This window comes from Rhincodon typus, chromosome 27 (assembly GCF_021869965.1).
Source record: "Rhincodon typus isolate 14 chromosome 27, sRhiTyp1.1, whole genome shotgun sequence".
NCBI lineage: Eukaryota > Metazoa > Chordata > Chondrichthyes > Orectolobiformes > Rhincodontidae > Rhincodon > Rhincodon typus.
In genome coordinates, this window is record NC_063358.1 from 40,641,942 (window position 1) to 40,663,787 (window position 21,846).

Sequence of the window (21,846 nt, forward strand, 5' to 3'; positions counted from 1 at the left end):
ATTCTCAGGGGAAAGTTGGAGAAGCCTATGTAGAGGAGTCCTCCATTGAATATCCTGCCATTGTGCTCTTTTCTTAAAAGAAGGCATGCTAAGGTGTGTCCAAGTGACAGATGAAGAAGTAGAAGTAGATGGTATGGATTAGCAGTTTGTATATTAAAACAAAAGTCCCACCAAGTGGAAGGACACTTAGGACATTCCTGTGAGGGAGCTTAGGCTGTGGGGTGTGGGCTGCTGAGGGATGTTCAGGAACCTGGGTCCAATGTAAAATTCAATCTGAGCGGGGAAATGTGCAGATGGGATCCCACTGCATACGTGAGCATCCTCCAATTTGTGCATGATATTGCATCTGAGCTTCGCAGCTACTAAGTGCTAGATATCCACCACTGCTGATATTGCCAATTTCTGTGACATCCAGCCTAGCCTCAGCCACCCAGAATGTTTTTGACTCTGGTCACTCCCTCAACCATGGCTCTCCATTCTGCCAGCCACTTGCGTCCACAATGGTACAGGTGCGGGTTCTTGAGCAGTGGCTCTCTGGTGATAGCCACTACTCCTGAAGGCAGGAAGACAGGCATGTGTCAGCCATGTTCCAGACGTTGATCAGGTCTTCGTAAAAGACAGGCAGTGTCCTGAGAGACACCTGCAGTCCCTTGTTGTCTACAAACAAGAGTTTCTTGTCATAGTTGAAATAATCATGCACACGGTGGAAAAAAAACACATTACTAGAGTGCTGTATCCAGGAGGAGGCTCATTGAAAGGTTTCACTGCAGAATCTGAAAATGGAAGGTTGCCATCAAATTATTATGCTTTTAGTCAAAGGTGGAAGAAAGGAATTGAGAGAATTAATATTCTTTTATATTTTCTTATCAACTCGTTCAGAAATACTATTACGCACAGCTGGAGCAAGTGAAACTTGAACCTGGGTTTTTGGCTGAGGTAGGGACTCTACCACTACACCACAGAGCCCTAGTGTTAGTTATATTTTTAATTGTTTAATTATTCGGGTGGTAGGCATTAACTGGGGATTCACTTGTGTTCCAACATGTATAGGAACAGACAAACTGTTTCGATGATCATTTTGTCATGTGCACACCTAAATAAAAGTTATGTGTAAAGAAGGCCATTTGGCCCATCAAGCTTCCTGAGTCATTCAATCATGGCTGATTTGTTTCTCAACCCATTCTCCTGCCTTTTACTGTAACCCTTGATGTCCTGGCTTATCTATCTCTGTCTTAAATACACTCAATGAGTTGGCCACCACAACCTTCTGTGACACTGTGTTCCAAAGGTTCACCACCATTCTGGCTAAAATAAATTCTTCGTCATTTCAGTTCTAAAGGGTTGTGCTTTCACTCTGCAGCTGTAATTCTCCCCCTAAACCCTTCCAGCTTTCTATCTTTCCTCCTTTAAGATATTCCTTAAATCTACTGAGTCAAACCTTTGGTCATTTTTCTCTTTTGTAACTTACCAAATCTTAGTTTAGGACACTTCTGTGAAGTACTTTGTGATAGCTTATCACAGTAAAAGAGTTAAATACAAGTTGTATTGCAATGGTAAAGTTCAGTTGGCTCATATGTAGATTAGTGGTCACTTGTGAGTAGTGAGCTGTCACTTGCTTTCAATTTCAGGTCTTTGATTATTCCATACATAAATGCTCAGGGCTAAGCCAGAAAGGACGCAGTGGAAGGACAAGACAAACTAGACAATCAATTATTTGCAACTTCCAATTGTTTGAATCTTAAATTGATAATAATAGTGGACAGTGTCATATGAACAATAATTGATTTGACTGTTTTGATATTGCTGTAGCTATGAAAGCAAATGTCAACGTTTTGAGCCTTAAGAGGCAGCCACTATATAGTTTATTTGGTGTCGTACAACTTGTTTGCTGGCACTACCTCTACCATCTTGCCTCTTAAAAAGTAATCTTTGGCACTTGCACAGCTGCTTTGTATGACATGTTGGCAAAGGGTTAATGTATGCAGGAATGTCTGACAGAAATATGCAGAATAAACAGATTTGCTGTTAGTTGATGAGTAATGCTAATTTGTTGGCAGCATTCCCATTTTGGAATTCAGTGCTGCTGCAAACATTATCTTTTAAATATGTATAGCCATGCATGCTCTCAGTAACAGTAAGGCATCCCCTTAACCGTGACAGCTATGTAAAGGCATGATCAAATTCTTTTGTGTTAGGATGTCATAACATTCAAGGGTATGAACCTAATGCAAGAAAGTGGGACTAGCATAGGCAGTAGTATATTTTCAGGTGGTACAGACTTGATGGGCTGAAGGGCCTCTCCTGTACTGTTGTTTATAATTGCTGAAGTCTAAAGAAGATGGTGTGTGTTATACTATAAACCTTTGTCCTGACTTCAAAGATTCTGTGTAAACTATTTACTTCGGGGTATGCATGTAGCAGTCAACATCTCCTTGGCCAAAAACAGCTGCTTATAGGTAAGCTTAAATTTGGAAAGTGGGAGTCTTTTAAAAGTCGTATAGTGAGCGTTCAGGGCCATGCGTACCTCCTAAAATATAAGGGCACTGGCAGCGAATCCGAGGAACCCTGGATGTCAGGGGTATTGAGAGATTGATAAAAAAATGAAGGAAACATATTAGGTACAGAACATTAAAAATAGGGAAGGCCCTTCAGTAGTATAGAAAGTGTAGGGGTTGCTGAAAAAACTAAATTGGGAGGGGCCATGAAATAAAGGCAATAGGATTAAGGGAAAACCCAAAGCATTTTATAAGTATTTTAAGAGCAATAGGATTATCAGGGTAAGAGTGGGGCCTATTAGATACCAAAGGAGCAATCTGTGCATGGAGCCAGAGGACATGGGTGAGGTTTTAAATGACTATTTCTCATCTGATTGAAACAGAAGAAAGACATCATTGCTGGAGATGTCTTTTGCGGTAGTGAGGTTCTAGAGCATGTTAAGATTAATAACGAGGAGATATTAGATGTTTTAGTGGTATGTTTTAGATGTATAAATCTGCAGGGCCTGATGAGATTATCCCAGGATGCTATGGAATGCATGGGAGGCAATTGCTAAGACCCCTGCAGAGATGTTTAATACTTCTCTGGCCAGATAATTAGAGGATAGCTAATGTGATTCCTTTATTCAAGAAAGGCAACAGGAATAAGTTGGATAATTACAGACCAATTAGTCTGATGTCAATAGGAGGGAAATTATTGGAAAACTTTCAGAGGAGCAGGATTAATCAATACTTGGAAAGACAGGGATTGATGAATGATGGCATGGATTTGTTGGAGGGAGATCCTGTCGAACTGGTTTAATTGGGTTTTTTGAAAAGGTGACTAAATGTATGGTTGAGGGTAGTCCTGTTGTGTGACTTGCATGGACTTCAGTAAGGTATTTGATAAGGTCCCACATAAGGTAAGAGCTATTGCATTCAAGGCAAGTTGGCAAACTGGAATCTGGAATTAGTTTGCAAATAGGAGACAAAGGATGATGGTGGGGGGCTTGTTTTTGTGAATGGATGCCTGTGACCAGCGGTGTTCCACGGGGATTGGTACTAGAAACCTTGCTGTTTGTTATGTACATTAATAAGGTTGATGTGGACATAGAGGTTACAATTGGCATGTTTGCAGGTGACACGAAAATTGAGGATGTTATTGATGGTGAGACTAATGGTTTCAGGCTACAGCTGATATTGATCAGCTGGTAAATTAGGCAGAGAAATGGCAGATGGAATTTAATCCTGATAAGTGTGAGGTGACACATTTTGGGAGATCTAATGAGAAAAGGACATACACAATGAGTGATAGGTTCTGAGTGGAAGGAACAGAGGAACCTTGGTGTACAAGTCCTTAGATCCTTGAAGGTGTCAGCACAGGTAGATGGGGTGGTGAATAAGGTATATAGGATTAGCCAGGGCAAAGAGGAGCAAGGAAATCTTGTTTCAAGTTTATGTAACATTGGTTAGGGCACAGATGGAGTACTGTGCAGTTCTGGTTGCCACACTATCGGGAGGACATGATTGCAATGGAGAGGGAGCAGAGGAGATTCACTAGGATGCTGAGTTATCTGGGAATAGGTGACCATGGTTAGCACCTCATGGTCTAGGTTTCAACTCCCTTTTGATCATCTCATACCTTGTTAGAACATCTTCTATTTTTCAGGTGGTTTTAGTGGATACGACTCCTTTCTGTAACTTACCATGTTTAGCTATGAGAAGGATTTTTTCCATGGTTTTATAAGGCCATCAGGGAAATCCAACATGTTAGATTGCATTCCAAATATTCTAACCTTTTTGGCATTTTTCCCCAGCTAATTGTTCACTCTTGGATGTTTGTTAACAGCAACTTACTTCAACAATGACATAATGGTATACTGTCAGCTGAAAGAGTACTGCTGCATGGGAGCATGAACAGGTCTGTTATTTTGTCCTAATTTGGTTATATTTCCACTGTTGATAGACTCATGGTTGGATGACCCATGATTGTCTGTGATTGGAAGAACTGCTACCAGAAGGTGAATAGCATCAGTGAGCAAGTCAAGTGTGAGACCAGCCCAAAAAAGCATGAGTTGCTTGGAGAGGGGATAAGAGACAGGCTGGCTGTCAAAGAGGTTGCTAAGAGGAGGCTGAAGGAGTCTGCTGGGTTTGAGGTGGAGGGCTGTGAGGGAGGTTATGGTAGGAATGTGGCAGTGAAAACAAAGCTTTTCACAGTACTTCAGTACACGTGACAATAAATCAATCAGGTATAGGCTGCTGCAAAGTAGGGAGAACAGGTTTAAACTAGTCAAAGGAATATTCATTTAAGTCCAGGAAAATTTGAAGTAGCTGAGGTAATGAATTCCTTGCAAATGAATGTAGGATCTCTAGTTTCAAGCATTGTTCAGGTGCTACTATGTGGGGAAATGTAGTGGCTACTATTGTGATAAATGCTTTGTCAATTATTAGATTGTAATCTCAGATTTAAATTTGAGATGCAGTAGGAAAAGATTGTACTGCCTAGTTAAAATCTTGCAGCTTTGTGTAAGCACAATGGATACCCATTTAACTGTGACTTCAATCTATAAAAGACATGTTTAGGATGATGGGTTTTTTCAGTCAAAAATCAGTTATTTTGGACAAAACTTGTTTGTTGCTAACTTTTATGTTGTCTTGTGCTAATTCAAATTAATTAATGCTTCTCAGGATGATTAGGTGCCATTTCTGCCACCACCAGTGGGACGCCATCACTAGACACAGATTCCCCTCTCCTCCCTTGTCAGGCCTCCATCGGGACTGTTCTCTGTGGGACACCCTGGTCTGCTTTCCCAACACCTACTCCCAACACCTCCCCACTGCTGAACTGTACCATCCCATGCAATTGCAAAAGATGTAACACCTGCCCTTTAATTCCACCCTATCCAAGGCCCCAGACACACCTTTCAGGTGAAGCAGTAATTTACCTGCACTTCACTTAATCTAGTCTACTGTATTTGCTGCTCACAATGTGGTCTCCTGTACATTGGGAATGTAAAACAGACTGGGTGACTGCTTTACAGAACACCTACATTCTGTCCACAAAAATGACCCTGAGCTTCCTGTTGTTTGTTACTTCAACACACCACTGTGTTCTCTGGCCAACATCTCTGACTTGGGCTTGCTGCAATACTCCAGCAAAGCTCAGTGCAAGCTTGACGAACAGTATCTCATTTTCCACTTGGGATCTGTGCAGTCTTTAGAACTCTGTATCACGTTCAACAATTTTAGAACCTGAGCACCACCTCCCATGTTCTTAACACAGCTGCCAGACGAGGCCTTGTCATCACACAAGCTGCTACCACAACCATTCCATTGTCAGTCACTAATGTTCCCAATTAGCAGCTATTGATTCTACCAGACTGACCTTTACCCATTCCTTTATCTGTCCAGCTGTTGATTTCTCGTGCTGTCTCGCGTGATTGGTCACTTGTAGTGCAACATGAACCCAAGATCCCGGTTGAGGCCGTCCTCATGGGTACCGAACTTGGCTATAAGCCTCTGCTTGGCAACTCTGCGTTGTTTATCCTGAAGTTCGCCTTGGGGGATGTTTACCTGAATATCTGAGGCCAAATGTCCTTGACCGCTGAAGTATTTCCCCATTGGGAGCGAACATCCCTGTCTGACAATGGTTGCGTGGTGTCCGTTCATCCGTTGTAGTAGAGTCTGCATGGTTTTGCCAATATATCGTGCCTCGGGGCATCCTTGCCTGCAACATATGAGACAGACAACGTTGGCTGAGTCACATGAATATCTGCATTTATATATACGTTTTAATCAATTATAATCTTCTAACTGATTGAAGATTTAACGATTTAGATTTAAATAAAGATTTAAATCTCATGTTTGTTTAATACATCCTGATCAGTCGTGTGACCCTTTGATCTTTTACTTATAAATTCTGTGTCTGATACTACCTCTCTCTCTAACATCCGAAGAAGGAGAGAAGTTCTGAAAGCATGTGTTTTCAAATAAATCTGTTGGACTATAACCTGGTGTTGTGATTTCTGACCTTGTCCACCCCAGTCCAACACTGGCACCTCCACATCATAGAAAGTCAGCACAAGTTTACTAGGCTGATGCTGTAAATGGCAGGACTGTCCTGTGAGGAGAGATTTGGTTCAACTGGGCCTGTATTCATTTGAGCTTAGGAGGATGAAAGGGGAGTTAATTGAAATGTATAAAATTTAACAGTGCTGTATAGAATAGATGCAGGGAGGATATTTTTCCTGGTTGGGGAGTTAAGAATATGGGGACACCATGGGGTAGATCATTTAGGACTGAGATGAGGAAAAATATCTTCACTCAACAATTGAGAAATTTTGCTTTTTAATCAAATTTGTCAGCTGTCACAAATCAAGATCCATACGATGCCCCTTTCTGAGTATGTCACTTTTGACAGAATTTTGCGTTTGATTAGGGGTCACAGAATCAAAACTAGTTTAAACCAGTTTATTGAGAAGTGACCACGTACAATATACAATTATAAGAAACATAATAGAATATTGCCAATGATAGGTGAGAATGCGTAGTGGTTTTGGATGAAATGGATGGAATTATGTGGTCTCTGTTGTCTGCCATAACAATCTTTTGAATGCTTTTATGCTGAATGAGGTGTTAGGTGGAAACATGTGGCTCCAAATTCAGTCAAAACTGAACACCATCCAGGAAAAAACGACTGACTTGACCAGTGCTCAGCAGCAGCAGTGTATGCAATGTATGAAATGCACTCCCATCAACTCTAAGTCTCCTTCAAACAGCTCTTTCCAAACTGACAACCTCCACTAGATAGAAGGACAAGAGCAACAGATGCATGAGAACACAAATATCTCTCCAAGCCACATGTTATCTTGCCTTGGAACTATTGCGTTTTCTCTGCCATCACTGGTCAAAGTTCAAAAATGCCCTTCCTAATAGCACTGTTACAATGCCAGAAGGATTGCAGTGGATCAAGAAGGTTGCTCAACACAGGCTTTTTGGTTGTTTGGGTTGGGCAATGAAATATTGGACTTGCAAGTGATTCTGACGTACCTTCAATACACTTTTTAAAAAAAGCCTTTTTGTTGTTTTTTCCTGTCTTGGGTGCTGGTTTATTTACTTCAGTTTTGGAGGCTGCTACGCATCTTATGACAGAACTGAAACAATTGTCCAGTTACCAGGGAATATGTGCCCATGGTGGGCCACACTTGGCAAGGGTTTCAATTTCCTGAGACCACCTTTGCTTACCTCATGTAAGGACATTGTTCTGCCTCCTTCGACACAGTTTAAAAATGCTGATATGACTGCAATATTTAAACTTGATTTTTCATATTATGTCTTTCTGTTATTGTCATGAATCATATTAAATTGTGGTCACTCTTGCCTAGATATTTTCCTAGAATCATGGAGCTTTACAGCATGGAAACAGGCCCTTCAGCCCAACTTGTCCATGCTGCCTAGCTTTCACAATTAATCTTGTCCCATTTGCCTACCTTTGGTCCATATCTCTCCATTCCTATCCCATTCATGTACCTGTATAAATATTTCTTAAGTGATGAAATTGTACTCACTTCCACTACTACCTCTGGCAGCCCATTTCTGACACTCACCACCCTCTATGTGGAAACAATTGCCTTCAGGATCCTTTGTGTATCTCTCTCCTCACCTTAAACCTAAGCCGTCTGGTTTTAGACTCCCCCATCATGGGGAAAAGCTGTTGGTTATCTACCTTATCTATGCCTCTCATGATTTTATAGACCTCTATAAGGCCAACCCTTAGGAGGACAAAAATCCCACTTTATCCAGCCTTGCCTTGTAACTCAAACCTTCCAGTCCAGGTAGCATCCTAGTAAATCTTTTCTGCACTCTTTCTAGTTTAATAATATCCTTTCTATTGTGGACCGACTAGAACTGCATTCAATACTCCAAATATGGCCTTACCAGTGTCTTGTACAGCTGTAACAAGATGTCTCAACTCCTATACTCAATGCTCTTATCTACCCTGGTTCATTCCCCATTACTAGATCCGGTACTTGTTCATCCCTTGTTCATCTTTTTATGTAACAGGTTAGATGGGAGTCCTGTAGGCTTTCTGGGACTTGCATTCCTTAATTGCCTTTACCATTGTCTTCAGTCTAATTCATTTTGAGGTCATTGAAATCTTTATTTTTTCACTCAATTCCCTATTTTATTTTTCTCTTCCTTCCATCTGTCTCTAGACTGTACCTGTTGTTGTAACTGATCTTTTTATAAAAATCTCTGTCCATATAGATTTTATTTTTGTCTTTCTGCGAGCTCTTTTGTTTTCTTCTTCTGCCATTATGTTATTGCAAATAGGTAAAGCTAATCCACCCTTCCCCCCACCCCCGACTTTATTTAGTGTTATGCCCTGCAATGTTTAATTCCCAATTCTGTTTCTTCTGAAGCCATACCTTCGTAACCCCTGTCATAAATGGTTTCGACCAACACATGGTCATTTCCAACTTGTCTATTTTAATATATACGCTGCTGTGCAGATAGTTTAACTAATTTTTTAAATATAATTTTCTTTCACTAGTTTATATATCTTTTTGGACTCTGTGGAGTTCTGTAACTACTTAAGTAATAAGTAACTACTTATTATCTTGCCATCAATCACCCCTTTACTTTCGTCTTCTGATGTTCATCTGCCTGCTTTGTTTGCATATAGGCAACTTAAGTGATTTGTAGATTGCTCTGTCTTGCCTAGCAGTTCAAACCTTTGTCACCTCATTAGTTCCTTTTGTCACAAGGCCACGGGTCTCATCGCAGATCAAGCGGACCCCATCCCAAGAGTGTTAGCACCTTCCTCTCCCCTGAAAAGGAAGCCTTCCTTCCCACACCAGTCATTTAGCAGAGTCATTTCTCCAGATTTGTTGCCCCAATGCTATTTTACATATGACTCAAACAAAAGCCGAGTCGATTGTTACCCTTGAGGTCATATTTTTTCTTTCAGAATCTAAAACTTGATTGTCTTTCATCTGAACCTCCTCCCCTGCTTATTGCAATGTGGATCATGATGACTGTATTTACCTCTCCCTTTCCAAGTTCCTGACCATGAGCTGCCATAAGATATCTTTTACCTTGGCAATATGTAGGCAACACATCTATTGTTAAACTCACCAATCACTGAAAAACTCAGCCAATTAATTAAACTTGTATTCTAGCATAGAACTGAAAGCCAGGTTTGTGTGACCTCAGTTTGAATTTTTAAACTGTAAACTGTGAAATCTCTCATGACCTATGTGCGCTGATACTCGAGCCCCACTCGACCTAGTTGTCACAAAAGGTAAAGATTTAATCAAATTACTCAAAGTCCAAAATTTTCGTCTGTGATGAACTCTACTTAATAGAAAGCAATAACCAATTTTCTGCACTTAACAGAAAACTACTATTTGTTACAAATAAGTTGATTGTAACCCCAAGCAAACAAAACTATGAATTATCAACATATTTCACTAGATCAAACTCTAAATCAGCTTATAAACCCCGACATGCACAAACAGACAAAAATACATGGATTTTAGTGGTGGAGAAAAGTACTGGGAAAGCACACTTCAACAGCACTGGTCTACAGGATTCAATGAGGCATCTCTATTGCTTCTTAAGTCTACCTGATCTCCAAGCTGCTGCTTAGTTCCAAGTTCCTTCAGTTCTTTTAATATAGCCACAGGACAATTGGCATTCTAATTGTCCAGACTTTCAGTAACCAGTTACACAAAGTCTTTTAACAAATGGTGGGAGAAGGTAGCTAGCTTTCTTCTTTTAACAAATGGTGGGAGAAGGTAGCTAGCTTTCTTCCTGGTTTTGTTTACTCCACTGCAGAGAGAGAGAGAGAAAAAGAAAGAGAATTTCTTCCTCTGTTGTAGTCTTGGAGGCTTCTACCCCTGTATTGTTTACATACTGTCTGTTAACCTGCCTGGAAACCAATCGGAAAGTTGCTGTCATACTGATGACATCTAGTCTTCTTGTTAAATTTAAGCTCATAGATTTGTTTTTAACCAATATTTTTAAGTGATTTGACAAAGATTGTTGTATGTAGTTAGGTTGTATATCATCCATGATCTCAGCCCGGGGAGGGGAGTTAAATGGCCTATTTTAGTTCCTAAGTTGGTGCTAAGCTGCTCTATCTCCTTGACAATGTCCTCAGGCTTTCTGGCAGACATGTCAAGCATCTTACTGTGCGCACCCATCAGCTGCCTTCTGTACGCAACCCGTTTTTGAATTCCACATTGGAGTCCTGTGTAGCATAAGTATGACCTCTGTCTGGAAACTTGAAACACTAGCTACCTTCTATTTATAGAGCTTTCCTGCTCGTCTGATGCTGCTTGGCCTGCTGTGTTCATCCAGCTCTACACCTTGTTATCTTGACCTTCTATTGTTGTCCTGGTTGCGGACAAGTTGTCTGCCATGTCTCTTCACATTCAAATACTATGCTAACATTTTGCACCAAAGCAATGTTTCACAGCTTTGAAACCTATAAGATTAAGGGAACTTGTAAAGATGTAACATGAAAGCTTATTTATGAAATAATTTTGTTTCACATATCTTTTGTTTTATTTTCAGTGATCATTGGGGTATCACTACAGATGATGTAGCTCCCTTGAGTTAGTTATCTTTTTCTAGATAGATGTGGAATTTAAGGAATGGCTTGTATGGAGAAGAGACAAGGGGACTTATTTGCAGAGTGTCTGTTGCGTGGTTGGTGAGTGGCCTGATATTGCTGATCCAGTCATGTCTTTGCCCACTCATTTAACCTGTCTGTATCCATTTGTAGGCTCCTCCTGTCCCCTTCGCAACTCACTTTACCAACTAGCCTTGTGTCGTCAGCAAATCGACTATCAGACTTTCAGTCGCTTTACCTATGTCATTTACATCAGTTGTAAAGAATTACAAGATCACGCAGATATTTTCACTACTGGAGCAGGTGGGACTTGAACGTGGTCCTCCTGGCTCAGAGGTAGGACATTGCAATATCACTAGAGCCTTTATTTAAAAAGAGTGAGCTGTAATGGTGAGTGTATGTCATGTCATTGGTTTGAGATGTCAGTCGCAGTAAGGAATGGTAGGGAATTGTAGAAATTTTAATGCTGGTTATCATAAAATAAGTGCAGTGGAAAATGTTTTAAACTGCTTATTTGAATTTTGAATATTCAGAGGGTAACAGACAAATTTGAATTAAATGCGTTTGCATTGCTGATTCAAAGCTGCATTTATCATTGTAAATATTAATACTTCAATTTATAATAAGAAGATACAGTGGAGGCATTGAATAGGTATTTTCATAGAATCCCGATAGTGTGGAAACAGCAGACCCTTCGGCCCAATGAGTCCACACCGACCCTCAGAGCATCTCACCCAGAACCATTCCCCTATAACCCACCTAATCTACACATCCCTGAACACTATAGGCAATTTAGCATGGCCAATCCACCTAGCGTGCACATCTTTGGACTGTGGGAGGAAACCGGAGCACCCAGAGGAAACCCTCGCAAACACGGGGAGAATATACAAACTCCACACAGACAGTCGCCCGAGGGTGGATTCAATCCCAAGTCCCTGGCGCTGTGAGGAAGCAGTGCTAGCCGCTGAGCCACTGTGCCGCCCTTATTTGTCTTAACTGTACAAGACTTAGAAAACTTTCCAAAGATGTGTGAAAATCAAGATGTGAAATAAAAGGAGGAATTTAAATTTAAAGCAATCACAATCATCATGGAAATGGTACTAGTAAAGCTATTTTCTGTAGTAGGAAAAAAATCTTAAAACTCTCTTGATAAGGATGGGATAATAAGATACCTGACTGATGATGATCTGGACATAGCATGGATTTAGGAATGAGAAATCATGTTTGACAAGATTGTTGGAGGTATTTTTGAGGATGTTACTGAAAAAATTGATAAAGGAGAGCCAATGGACAGACTGAGATTTTCAGAAGGCTTTTGATAAAGTTCCCCATAGGAACCTGATTAAAAAGATTAAAGCACATGGGATATGAGGTAATGAGCTATCATGAATTAATGATTGATTGGCTGATAGATAAAAAAACATTAAGAATAAATGGGCCATTCCTACATTGGAATGTTGTGACCAGTAGGATACTGCAAGGATAAGTACTTGGGTCCCATGTACCCAAGAATTATGTACCTGAACCCTTAGGTCTATGTTCTGCAACATTACCCAAGGCCCTACTTTTATCACACAGTGGGCAGTTAAGGTGTTTAGCATGTTTGCCCTTATTGCTCAGAGTTTGAAAATAGGAGTTAGGACATTTTGTCGAGGTTGTACAAGATATTGGTGAGGCCTCTTGTGTGTAGTGTATTCTGGTTGCCCTGTTATAAGAAGGATGTTATTAAACTGGAGAGGATTCAGAAGAGTTTTACCAGGATGTTGCCAGGAATGGAGGGTTTGAGTTATAAGGAGAGGCTGGATAGGCTGGGACTGTTTTCACTGGAGCGTAGTAGGTTAAGCGATTTATAAAATCATAAGAAGTATAGGTAAGATAAATGGTAGGTGTCTTTTCCCTAGGGTGGGGGGTTTCAAAACTAGGGGGCATATTTTCAAGACGAGAGTGTAAAGATTTAAAAAGACACGAGGGGCAATTTTTTTGTTTACGCAGTGGTTGATCTGTGGTATGAACTTCCAGAGGAAGTGGTGAGTGCAGGTACAGTTACAACATTTAAAAGACATTTGCATAAGTACATGAATAAGAAATGCTTGAAGGGATATGTGCCAAGTGCAGGCAGGTGAGATTGGTTTAGTTTGGGATTATGATTGGCTTGGACTGAAGGGTCTGTTTTTGTGCTCTGACTTTCCGGTCTGTGAAAGATATTATTGCTGCGGTGAGAGTGCAATCAAGATACAGCAAACTTGATCCTAATATGGTGGGGCTGTCCTACGAAGAAATTGGGCACAGTCAGTCAGTATTCTCTAGACTTTCGAAGAATGACTGTTAATTTCATTGAAAATTTTAAAATACTTAACTGCATCTGCCCTGTCTAAATTTAAGATGTCGGTGAGTCTAGAACCAGGGGGCACAATTTAAAACTAAGCGGGATGCCATTTAGATCAGAGATAATGAGAAATGTTTATGCTTGACAGTTGTGAACCTTTAAAATTCTCTACCACGGAGGAATGTGGAAGCTCAGACTTGTATATGTTTACGGTAGAGATTAATAGATTTCAGATCACCAGTGGCATACATGGTTATAGCCTTTGGGTGAGTAAAAAGCATTGAAATGTTTAGTCAACCTTGATCGTACTCAATGACAAGGCAGGCTCACTGGTCTGAATGACCTACTGCTATTCCTATGTTCTTATTAGACCTAAAGGCTGACAAGTCCCTAGGACCAAATGACCTGCACCTTAGTGAGGAGATGTGGCTGCAGACAAAGTAAACGTTGGTTATAAGCTTTCAAAATTTCTTTGTTTTTGGAACGGTTCCAACAGTTTTGAAAGTAGTAAATGTGACTGCTTTATTCGGCAGAAAGGTGGGAGACAGGCAGGACATTATGGGCCAGTTAACCTAATATCATCTGTCATTGGGAAATTACTGGAATCCATTTTTGAAGAGTTAGAAAATCATAATGTCATTAGTAGAGTCACAATGGCTTTGTGAAAAGAAAACCGTCCTTATCTAATTTATAAAAAATTTTTAAGGAAGTAACAAGCAAGGTACAGGAAGGAATTGTGCAAACATGTATTTGTGTTCCAGAAGACATGTGATAAGGTGTCTATTCATCTCTAACGAGATAAAAGCCTGTTGTGTTAGTACTAGAGCATTACTGCTGATAAAATGTTGATTAGCTAATAGAAAGCTGAGAGTAAAGATAAAACAAATAAACTGAAAGAACTTCGGAAACTAGAAATCTGAAACTAAAACAGAAATTGCTGGAAAATCTCAGCAGGTCTAGAAGCATCTGTGGAGGGAAATCAGGGCTAATGTTTCGATTCCAATGACCCTTGTTTAGAACTGATGGTAGCTTGGAAAAGGAAGGTTTTTATACAGAGGATGGGGTAGAGGACAGCAGAGAGCAAACAATAGATGGAGATAGAGCCCAAAGAGAAAAAAACAGTTGGATAGGCAAAGGAGTGGTTAAAGGTCAGCCTGGGGGAATGAATAGCTGCTAATAAAGGACTATTAGTAGCTGACGATGGATAGTGTGTGGTAACAGTCTATGTGATGACAAGGCCTGGTGTGTGATGGTGGGGTAAAGGTGCTCAAGCCCTAACATTTTTGAACTCAAAGTTCAGAAGGCTACAGTGTTCCCAAGTGGAAAATGAGGTGCTGTTCTTCCAGTTTGTGCTGAGCTTTGCTGGAGCACTGCAGCAAGCCTAATAACAGAGATGTTGGCCAGGGAACAAGGTAATGTTTTGAAGTGGCAAGGAACCGGAAACTCAGGGTCTTTTTTGCTTCACAGAACACCTTCATTCTGTCCGCAATCATCAGGTCTGTGCTTCGTTTCCCCAATGTAAAGGAGACCACATTGTGAGCCGCAAATATGGTAGACTAGATTGAGTACAGTGCAAGTAAATCGCTTCTCCGGAAGGTGTATTTGGGGCCTTGGATAGTGAGGGAAAAGGATATAAATGGGCAGATGTTATACCTGTGATTGCATGGGAAAGTGCCGTGAGGCTGTGGGGATATGTTGGGATTAAGGAATAGTAGACCAGGGTGTCCCAGAGGGAATGGTCCTTGTGGAAGACTGTCAAGGGAGGTGAGGGGAATATGCGTCTGATGTTGACATTGTGCTGCAGGTGGTGGACATGGCGGCTCATGATCCTCTGGTTGTGGATGCTGGTGGGATGGTAAGTAAGGACAAGGGGACCCTAATGCTGTCGTGGGAGGGAAGAGAGTGGGGTAAGGGCCCCGAAGTGCAGGAGATTGATCGGACCTGACTGAGAGCCCTATCATCTATGGTGCTGCGGAATCCGCATTTGACATTTTGGAGGCCCTCTTGTTGAAGTTGGCATCATCAGAACAGATGAGACAGAGGAACTGGGAGAATAGGATGGAGTGTTTACAAGAAGCAGGGGGTAAGGATGTGTAGTCAAGGTAACTGTGGGAATCGGTGGGTTTGTAGTAGATGTTGGAGGCCGGTTATCCCCAGAAGTGGAAGCAAAGATGTCGTGGAAGCGAAGAGCCAGGTGGACCAGGTGAAGGTGAGAGGAGTTGAAAATTGGAAGTGAAATAGATAAACTTTCTAATTCTGGATGAGAGAGGGAAGCAGCACTGATGATGTCATCACTATACTGGAGAAAGAATTATTGTTGGGGGCTGGAGTAGGACTGGAACAAAGAATGTTCCACAAACCCCACAAAGAGGCAGGCATAACTGGGACCCATGAGGGTACCCATGGTCGTCCCTTTGACCTGAAGAAAGTGAGAGGAGTTAAGAGAAGTTGTTCAGGGGAAGGACGAACTCGGCCAGGCAGAGGAAGGTAGTGGTTGATGGGGACGGTTCAGGCCTCTTTTCCAGGAAGAAGTGGAGAATCCTGAGACCAGCCTGATGGGGGAATGGATGTGTAAAGGGACGTATAAAGTTAAAAACCTTTATTATGGCGAGTTATAACTAGTTGAAGGATCAGTGCTGGGGCCTCAACTATACGAGTAATACGGATGAAGCAACTGAGTTGGTAAATATGTTAGTGACATCAAAAAAGGTAAGAAATAAGTCAAGAGGAGATGGAAAGTCTACAAAGAGGTATAGAGTGCAAGTGGAAAGAAATTTCTCAAGTGAAATGGAATGGAATGTAGTGTATTGGTTGGAATTTAGTTGAAGCTTTTTATTGCAATATTGTGAATTGGAAGTTGCTGGCTGGGTTAATAATTATTGTCCAACCTTAACTGCACAGTTACACGGGTCAACCAAGTTGCTGTGTGTCTGGAGTCACATGTAGGCCAAATAGGATAAGGATTGAAGATTTCCATCCTTAAAGAACAATGGTTTGTAGAACTGTGGTACAGAGTGATCTGGGTGTTCTGGTAATAACCCCTAAAACAATTGTATTTGACTGTCCACTCATTAACCATATACTATGACGTTCATTGTAGTTAGTATGGAATATAAAAGGATGTTCTTGGTCAGGCCATATAAGGGCATAGTTTTGGTCCTCTTGTGTGGCAAAAAAAAAATTGCATTAGAAGCAATTCATAGAATGTTCAATCATTGCTGACATAATGCAGCTTTAATCCTTCTTGTGGTTCTAACTCAATCGCAGATATCAGCGTGAAAAGTATATAAAATAAAAACCAAAAGAACTGTGGATGCTGTAAATCAGAAACACAAACAGAAGTTGCTGGAAAAGCTCACCAGGTCTGTTAGCATCTTTGAAGAGAAATCAAAGTTAACATTTCTGGCCCAGTGATCTGAGGAAGGGTCACTGGATCTGAAATGTTAACTCTGATTTCTCTTCACAGATGCTAACAGACCTACTGAACATTTCCATGAAAAGCGATATGTTCAGAGAAAGAAAATGCTTTCTGTCTATTTCAGCCAATCTTCCAAACTCTGTAAGATGCTTTTACATTTTGCCTCACTGAATGATATAGATGTTATATTCTTGCATTGGGTAGAATCACAGAATGATTACAGCACTGAAAGAGGCTACTCAGCCAGTCATGTTTCCGGCAGTTTTCTGCAATTGGAAACGCAACTATCCCTAATTCTACCCCACCCCGCTTCGTTCTTTCCCCATGGCCTTACAATTTTTTTTGTGTTAATCAATCTCCAATTTGATCTGCCTCCATCGTATTCTCAGTTAGTGTATTCCAAATCCTAACCCCTTTCTAAGTAACATGTTCCCTTGTGTAGCAATTAGTTATTTTGCCAGACACCTTCTGTCAAAGTCCTCTGATTCTCAATGTTTCTGTCAATGGGAACAGTTTCCCTCCATCCACTGTCTAGATTCATTATGATTTTGGTTTATTCGCAATTTTCAGATTTGAAGTCTGCAACCAGTCTTTCTCCATGTGTCTCCAGTGCTGCTGGAACAAGGTAGGTAAAGTACCTTACACTAAGGAGTGGTATTGCTGTGTCAGATGGGTTGGAGTTTTCAGAATTGTCTTTTTTTCAGAAATAATATTGAAGACAGTTGGTTTTATCACATGGTTGCACTCATTTATGTACAGAAACAGAAGTTGCTGGAAAAGCTCAGCAAGCCTGGCAGCATCTGTGAAGAAAAATCAGAGTTAACGTTTCAGGCCCAGTGCCCCTTCCTCAGAACTGATGGTAGCTGGAAAAATGTCAGGATATATGCTGAAAGTAGGTAGGGGGATGGGGTAGAGAGTAAACGATAGAATAAAGGATAGATCCCGAAGAGAGAGAAGAGCAGTAGGACAGACAAAGGAGTTGATAACGATCTGGCTAGGATGGTGAATAGCTCAACTGTCCCATGTACTAGCCCCCTACCCTACACGCTAGGCCTGGTTATCACATAGCCTGCATAACACATTACATATTGTTAGAGATAGTAAGAACTGCTGATGCTGGAGTCTGTAATAACACAGTGTGGAGCTGGAGGAACACAGGACTCATCCTCGCCTCCTTGACCTGTCCGTCTTCTCTCCCAGCTATCCACTCCTCCCACCTCGCTGACCAATCCCCACCACTGCCTACCTGCTATCACCACCCCACCTACCTGCCCCAGCCTAACCCCCCGCTGTACTTATTTCAGAGCCCGATTCCCCTCCCCCATTTATGAAGAAGGGTCCCGACCCGAAACGTCAGCTTGCCTGATCCTCTGATGCTGTCTGGCCTACATATTGTTAATCACCTAACAGACCCCATGAACAGGTATTCACCCTCCTAGCCAGATTGTTATCAAGTCCTTTGTCTATCCTACTGCTCTTCTTTCTCTTTGGGCTCTATCCTTTATCCTATTGTTTACTGCCTACCTCATCCCCCTCCCTATTTTCTGCATATAAGCCAACATGTTCCCAGCTACCATCAATTCTGAGGAAGGGTCACAGGACCCGAAACGTCAGCCTCTCTGCTCCTATGATGCTGCTTGGCCTGCTGTGTTCATCCAGCCTTGCACCTTGTTGTCCCGAAAAGTTAAGTCTGGTTTTTCCCTTCACAGATGCTGCCAGACCTGCTGAGTTTTTCCAGCGACTTCTGTTTTTGTTCCTGATCTACAGCATCTGCAGTTCTTTCAGTTTTAGTTCGGCCTTCATTTATGTATTTGTTTTGATGTACAATGAAAATAACTGAATTATTTTATTATTGTATCATAATTTTCATTTCCTCTCATTTCAGGACACATGACATAGGATGAACACTGCTCATCACCTGATATCATCTGTGTTGTTGTCCCTTGTTCTGCTTACTTTTGGGTTTGAAGTCAGTGAGAACATATGTTCTACATTAGTTTCTGGAGTTCTGCACAGATCATTCTCACTACAGGACATATTTCCTAAAGTCTTTTCTGGCTGCTCTTGGACTATTGAAAACCCAGATCCAACAAAATATTCAATTTACTTAAAATTTCATAAAGTAAAGCAGATTTGCTCCCATACCTCTCTGATGGTACTGCAGTTGGATCACTACATTCCGAACCAGACCTGTAGCACGTTGGATTATATTGATTATGATGCAGTTAACTTGTGTGAAACAAGGAATTTGTTTACATTTTTACAGTTTGATAAAGATTTTGTACAATTTTGTCTGACTTCTGAATCAGTTTTGACTGAACATCTTGGGAAAAATGCAATGGAATTTCAAATCTTGGAGGTTATTTTACTCAATAATGAGAATTCTAGCCAGTTTGGCTGTGGAATATTGTGCCATTGGTTTGAAAGCTGCCTGAGCAAGAGAAGTCATTATGAACCATGTGGAATTAACTACTCAGGGTGTCCATGCCCGGACATGCATGAAAATGAGTCCGACTCATCCACGGTACTACCTTTCATCGAGAGTGAGTTCATAGCATCAAAATTACGTTCCAGAAATGTAAATGATTTTAATGTTGAAAAAGTTGCAGCAAAAGCTGGTAAGTGTGGATTGTTGTTTTCTGCAGCTTTATCATGTGATTTGATTGTAGTGCTCTAACGTGATTGAATTATTGATGGTTACTCAATGCATAGGATGAAGATGAATAATATAGATTGAGTGTAGAATGTTTGCCAGTATTCCAAAATAACTTTCCACTATTTGTTACTTTTTCCTATAATCTACATTATGGCTTCAGTAAAATGAAAATTAAGGTAAGCTAATACAATTTAATAACATTTCAGGACGAACCTGTAATTGGCCACTTAAACTTAAGATTATGATGAGGAATGTATTTTTCCTGTGGTATAGTAAAGGATATGATATTTATTTATTTTTGAGAATGCTAAAGCAGAATTATAATAGCATTAGAGGTTGATACCTATAATATACTGGGTGTAGAGCAAGACCTGTAATCCAGAGGTTAGGGCAGAGTGTTTGACTAGAGCTGAAGAGTTGAACAGTTTTTAGCTTCCAACAAGATTTTGTGGTTGTTCCATTTTATTTCCTTTTTTTCAAATATATACATTGGAAAGCAAGAGTTGTTGTAGTGTTTTTCTTTGATTCACGTCCGATGCACTTGAAGTATTTGAAATGTGACTGGCAGTTTGCAATTTTCTGTAAAGTTGCGCATGAAAAATTAAATGCATAGGCTAAATCTCAACACAGTTGTGCTAGATGGAAGTAATAGTTGGAGATAAATCTATAGATCTTACAGCCTTATTCCGTTACTGGCACATCAGAGACAATAAAAAAAGACAAAACCAAAATGTAAGATTTTGGTAGACTGTAAAGTGTAGAAATTCAAATTGGTGAAATGCAATTAGTGAACAGTCAGCCATTTTCTTTGCTTAAATCTATGGCATGAGAGACGAAAGGAAGACTCTGATGCTGTCAGCATTGGTTAGTGGAGTGGATTAAAGGTGGTTGAATAATGTTAGAATAATGAGTAGAAGGAAGGCCCAGAGGTGGTCAGCATCAGTTAGAAGAGCTCTTAGGTTTGTGTCCCCCTGTGCAAAACAACTGTCGTTTGAGAGAAATCAAAGTATGACATCACAGAAGTAGTTGGTTGCAGGTTAGCACATTCCAAGGTCGGCTAATGCTGGAGGTCACGCTAAAGCTGGGCGCAGTTACCACTATGGTGCTGTCGGGAAAGACCACTGTCTAAGGTCTTCCTGGTCGAGCATAATGAAGATCTGTTGCTTTTTGAGATATGCTTGTAACCCTAATGGGAATGTGAATAGTTCCCTTATATAATAAGAAAATGCCTTTTTGTTGCAACTGGATTGAAGCTCTAATGAGGAACATCAAAATTCTACAGTATTTTCTGCAACGTCTGTATGGTCTTGTTTTGTACTTGTATTTACTTACAGATAATTTATGAATAAAGTATATTTTTTAAATAAAAGAAGTAGTTGGCTAGTAGATGTGTTTCTTTATCTTCAAAACTCTTGCAAGTTGTTAGTGGTTGGAATATTAAATTAAGGTTTAGGAACAATAATAAAGCATTGAGAGAAAGTGTTTGTTAATTATAAAATACCAAGGAACATAAGTTAATTTCAGTTATCTTACTTTTATGTAGTAAAGTTTATTGGATTGCAAGGTTTTAGTTAAGATTTAAGTATTATATGATACATGGTACTGAGAAGAGGCATTCATTTATTGAATAATTAATTAACCATATAACTAATTAGTTCACAAGATAGATGGCACTGCAGATGATGCGCTGTGATTGTAGAATGTAGATGCCAGCGTGATCCAGGGCAAATACATATGCATAAAGTATTTGCAGTTCAAGCAGCTTCAGCTCATATTATGAGCTGTAAGCCAAATCACAGGCACTATGATATATGAATGTAGGATTTTATTCTCGTGTATTCTACAGTGAGGGAAAGCGGGAAAATACAGTGAAAAGCATTTCCACTGTCACTACGATTTGGTGCCATTTTGAATAGTTTTAAGAATAAGTAAAAAAGAAAGATATGGGCTTTCTAAGCGAACAGTCCTTTTCCAGCTCATTATCAATGACGCCTTCACCACCATCCCTACTCCACCGCCTCGCCACTGTCTACACCGGACTCAACCAAAATTGAAGTTGACTCTCTTAACGCGCGACTTTTCATCGCTGGGCTGATTCTCTTCTGCCTTCACCTTGCTGCCACCTGTGTTAACCCACCAAAGTCAGAGTCACATCTCTCACTGCAGACCCCCCCCCGATTGATGTTGCTGTGATGCCCTACTGCCATCAGTGTCGGACCCAACCAACAATGAAGTCACCAATCCTCAGATGCCATCTTTTGCCACTGGGCCTACCTCGCAGATGTTGCCTCTGCTGATGTAGCAGCTGTTGATTCCAATACTAGGTCTCATACC

At 40.6% G+C, this 21,846-nt stretch overlaps 1 protein-coding gene across 1 annotated transcript in view; it reads left to right on the forward strand.

The window, feature by feature from the left end:
- The window catches only part of adgrb2 (adhesion G protein-coupled receptor B2), a 683,435-nt gene that overhangs the window by 16,674 nt on the left and 644,915 nt on the right, over window positions 1-21,846 (forward strand). Inside the window, exons 2-3 of the mRNA XM_048613298.1 lie at window positions 17,427-17,481; window positions 18,742-19,474. Coding sequence (XP_048469255.1) covers window positions 18,757-19,474 — 718 coding nt within the window. The 5' untranslated portion in view covers window positions 17,427-17,481; window positions 18,742-18,756. The remainder of the gene's footprint in view (window positions 1-17,426; window positions 17,482-18,741; window positions 19,475-21,846) is intronic.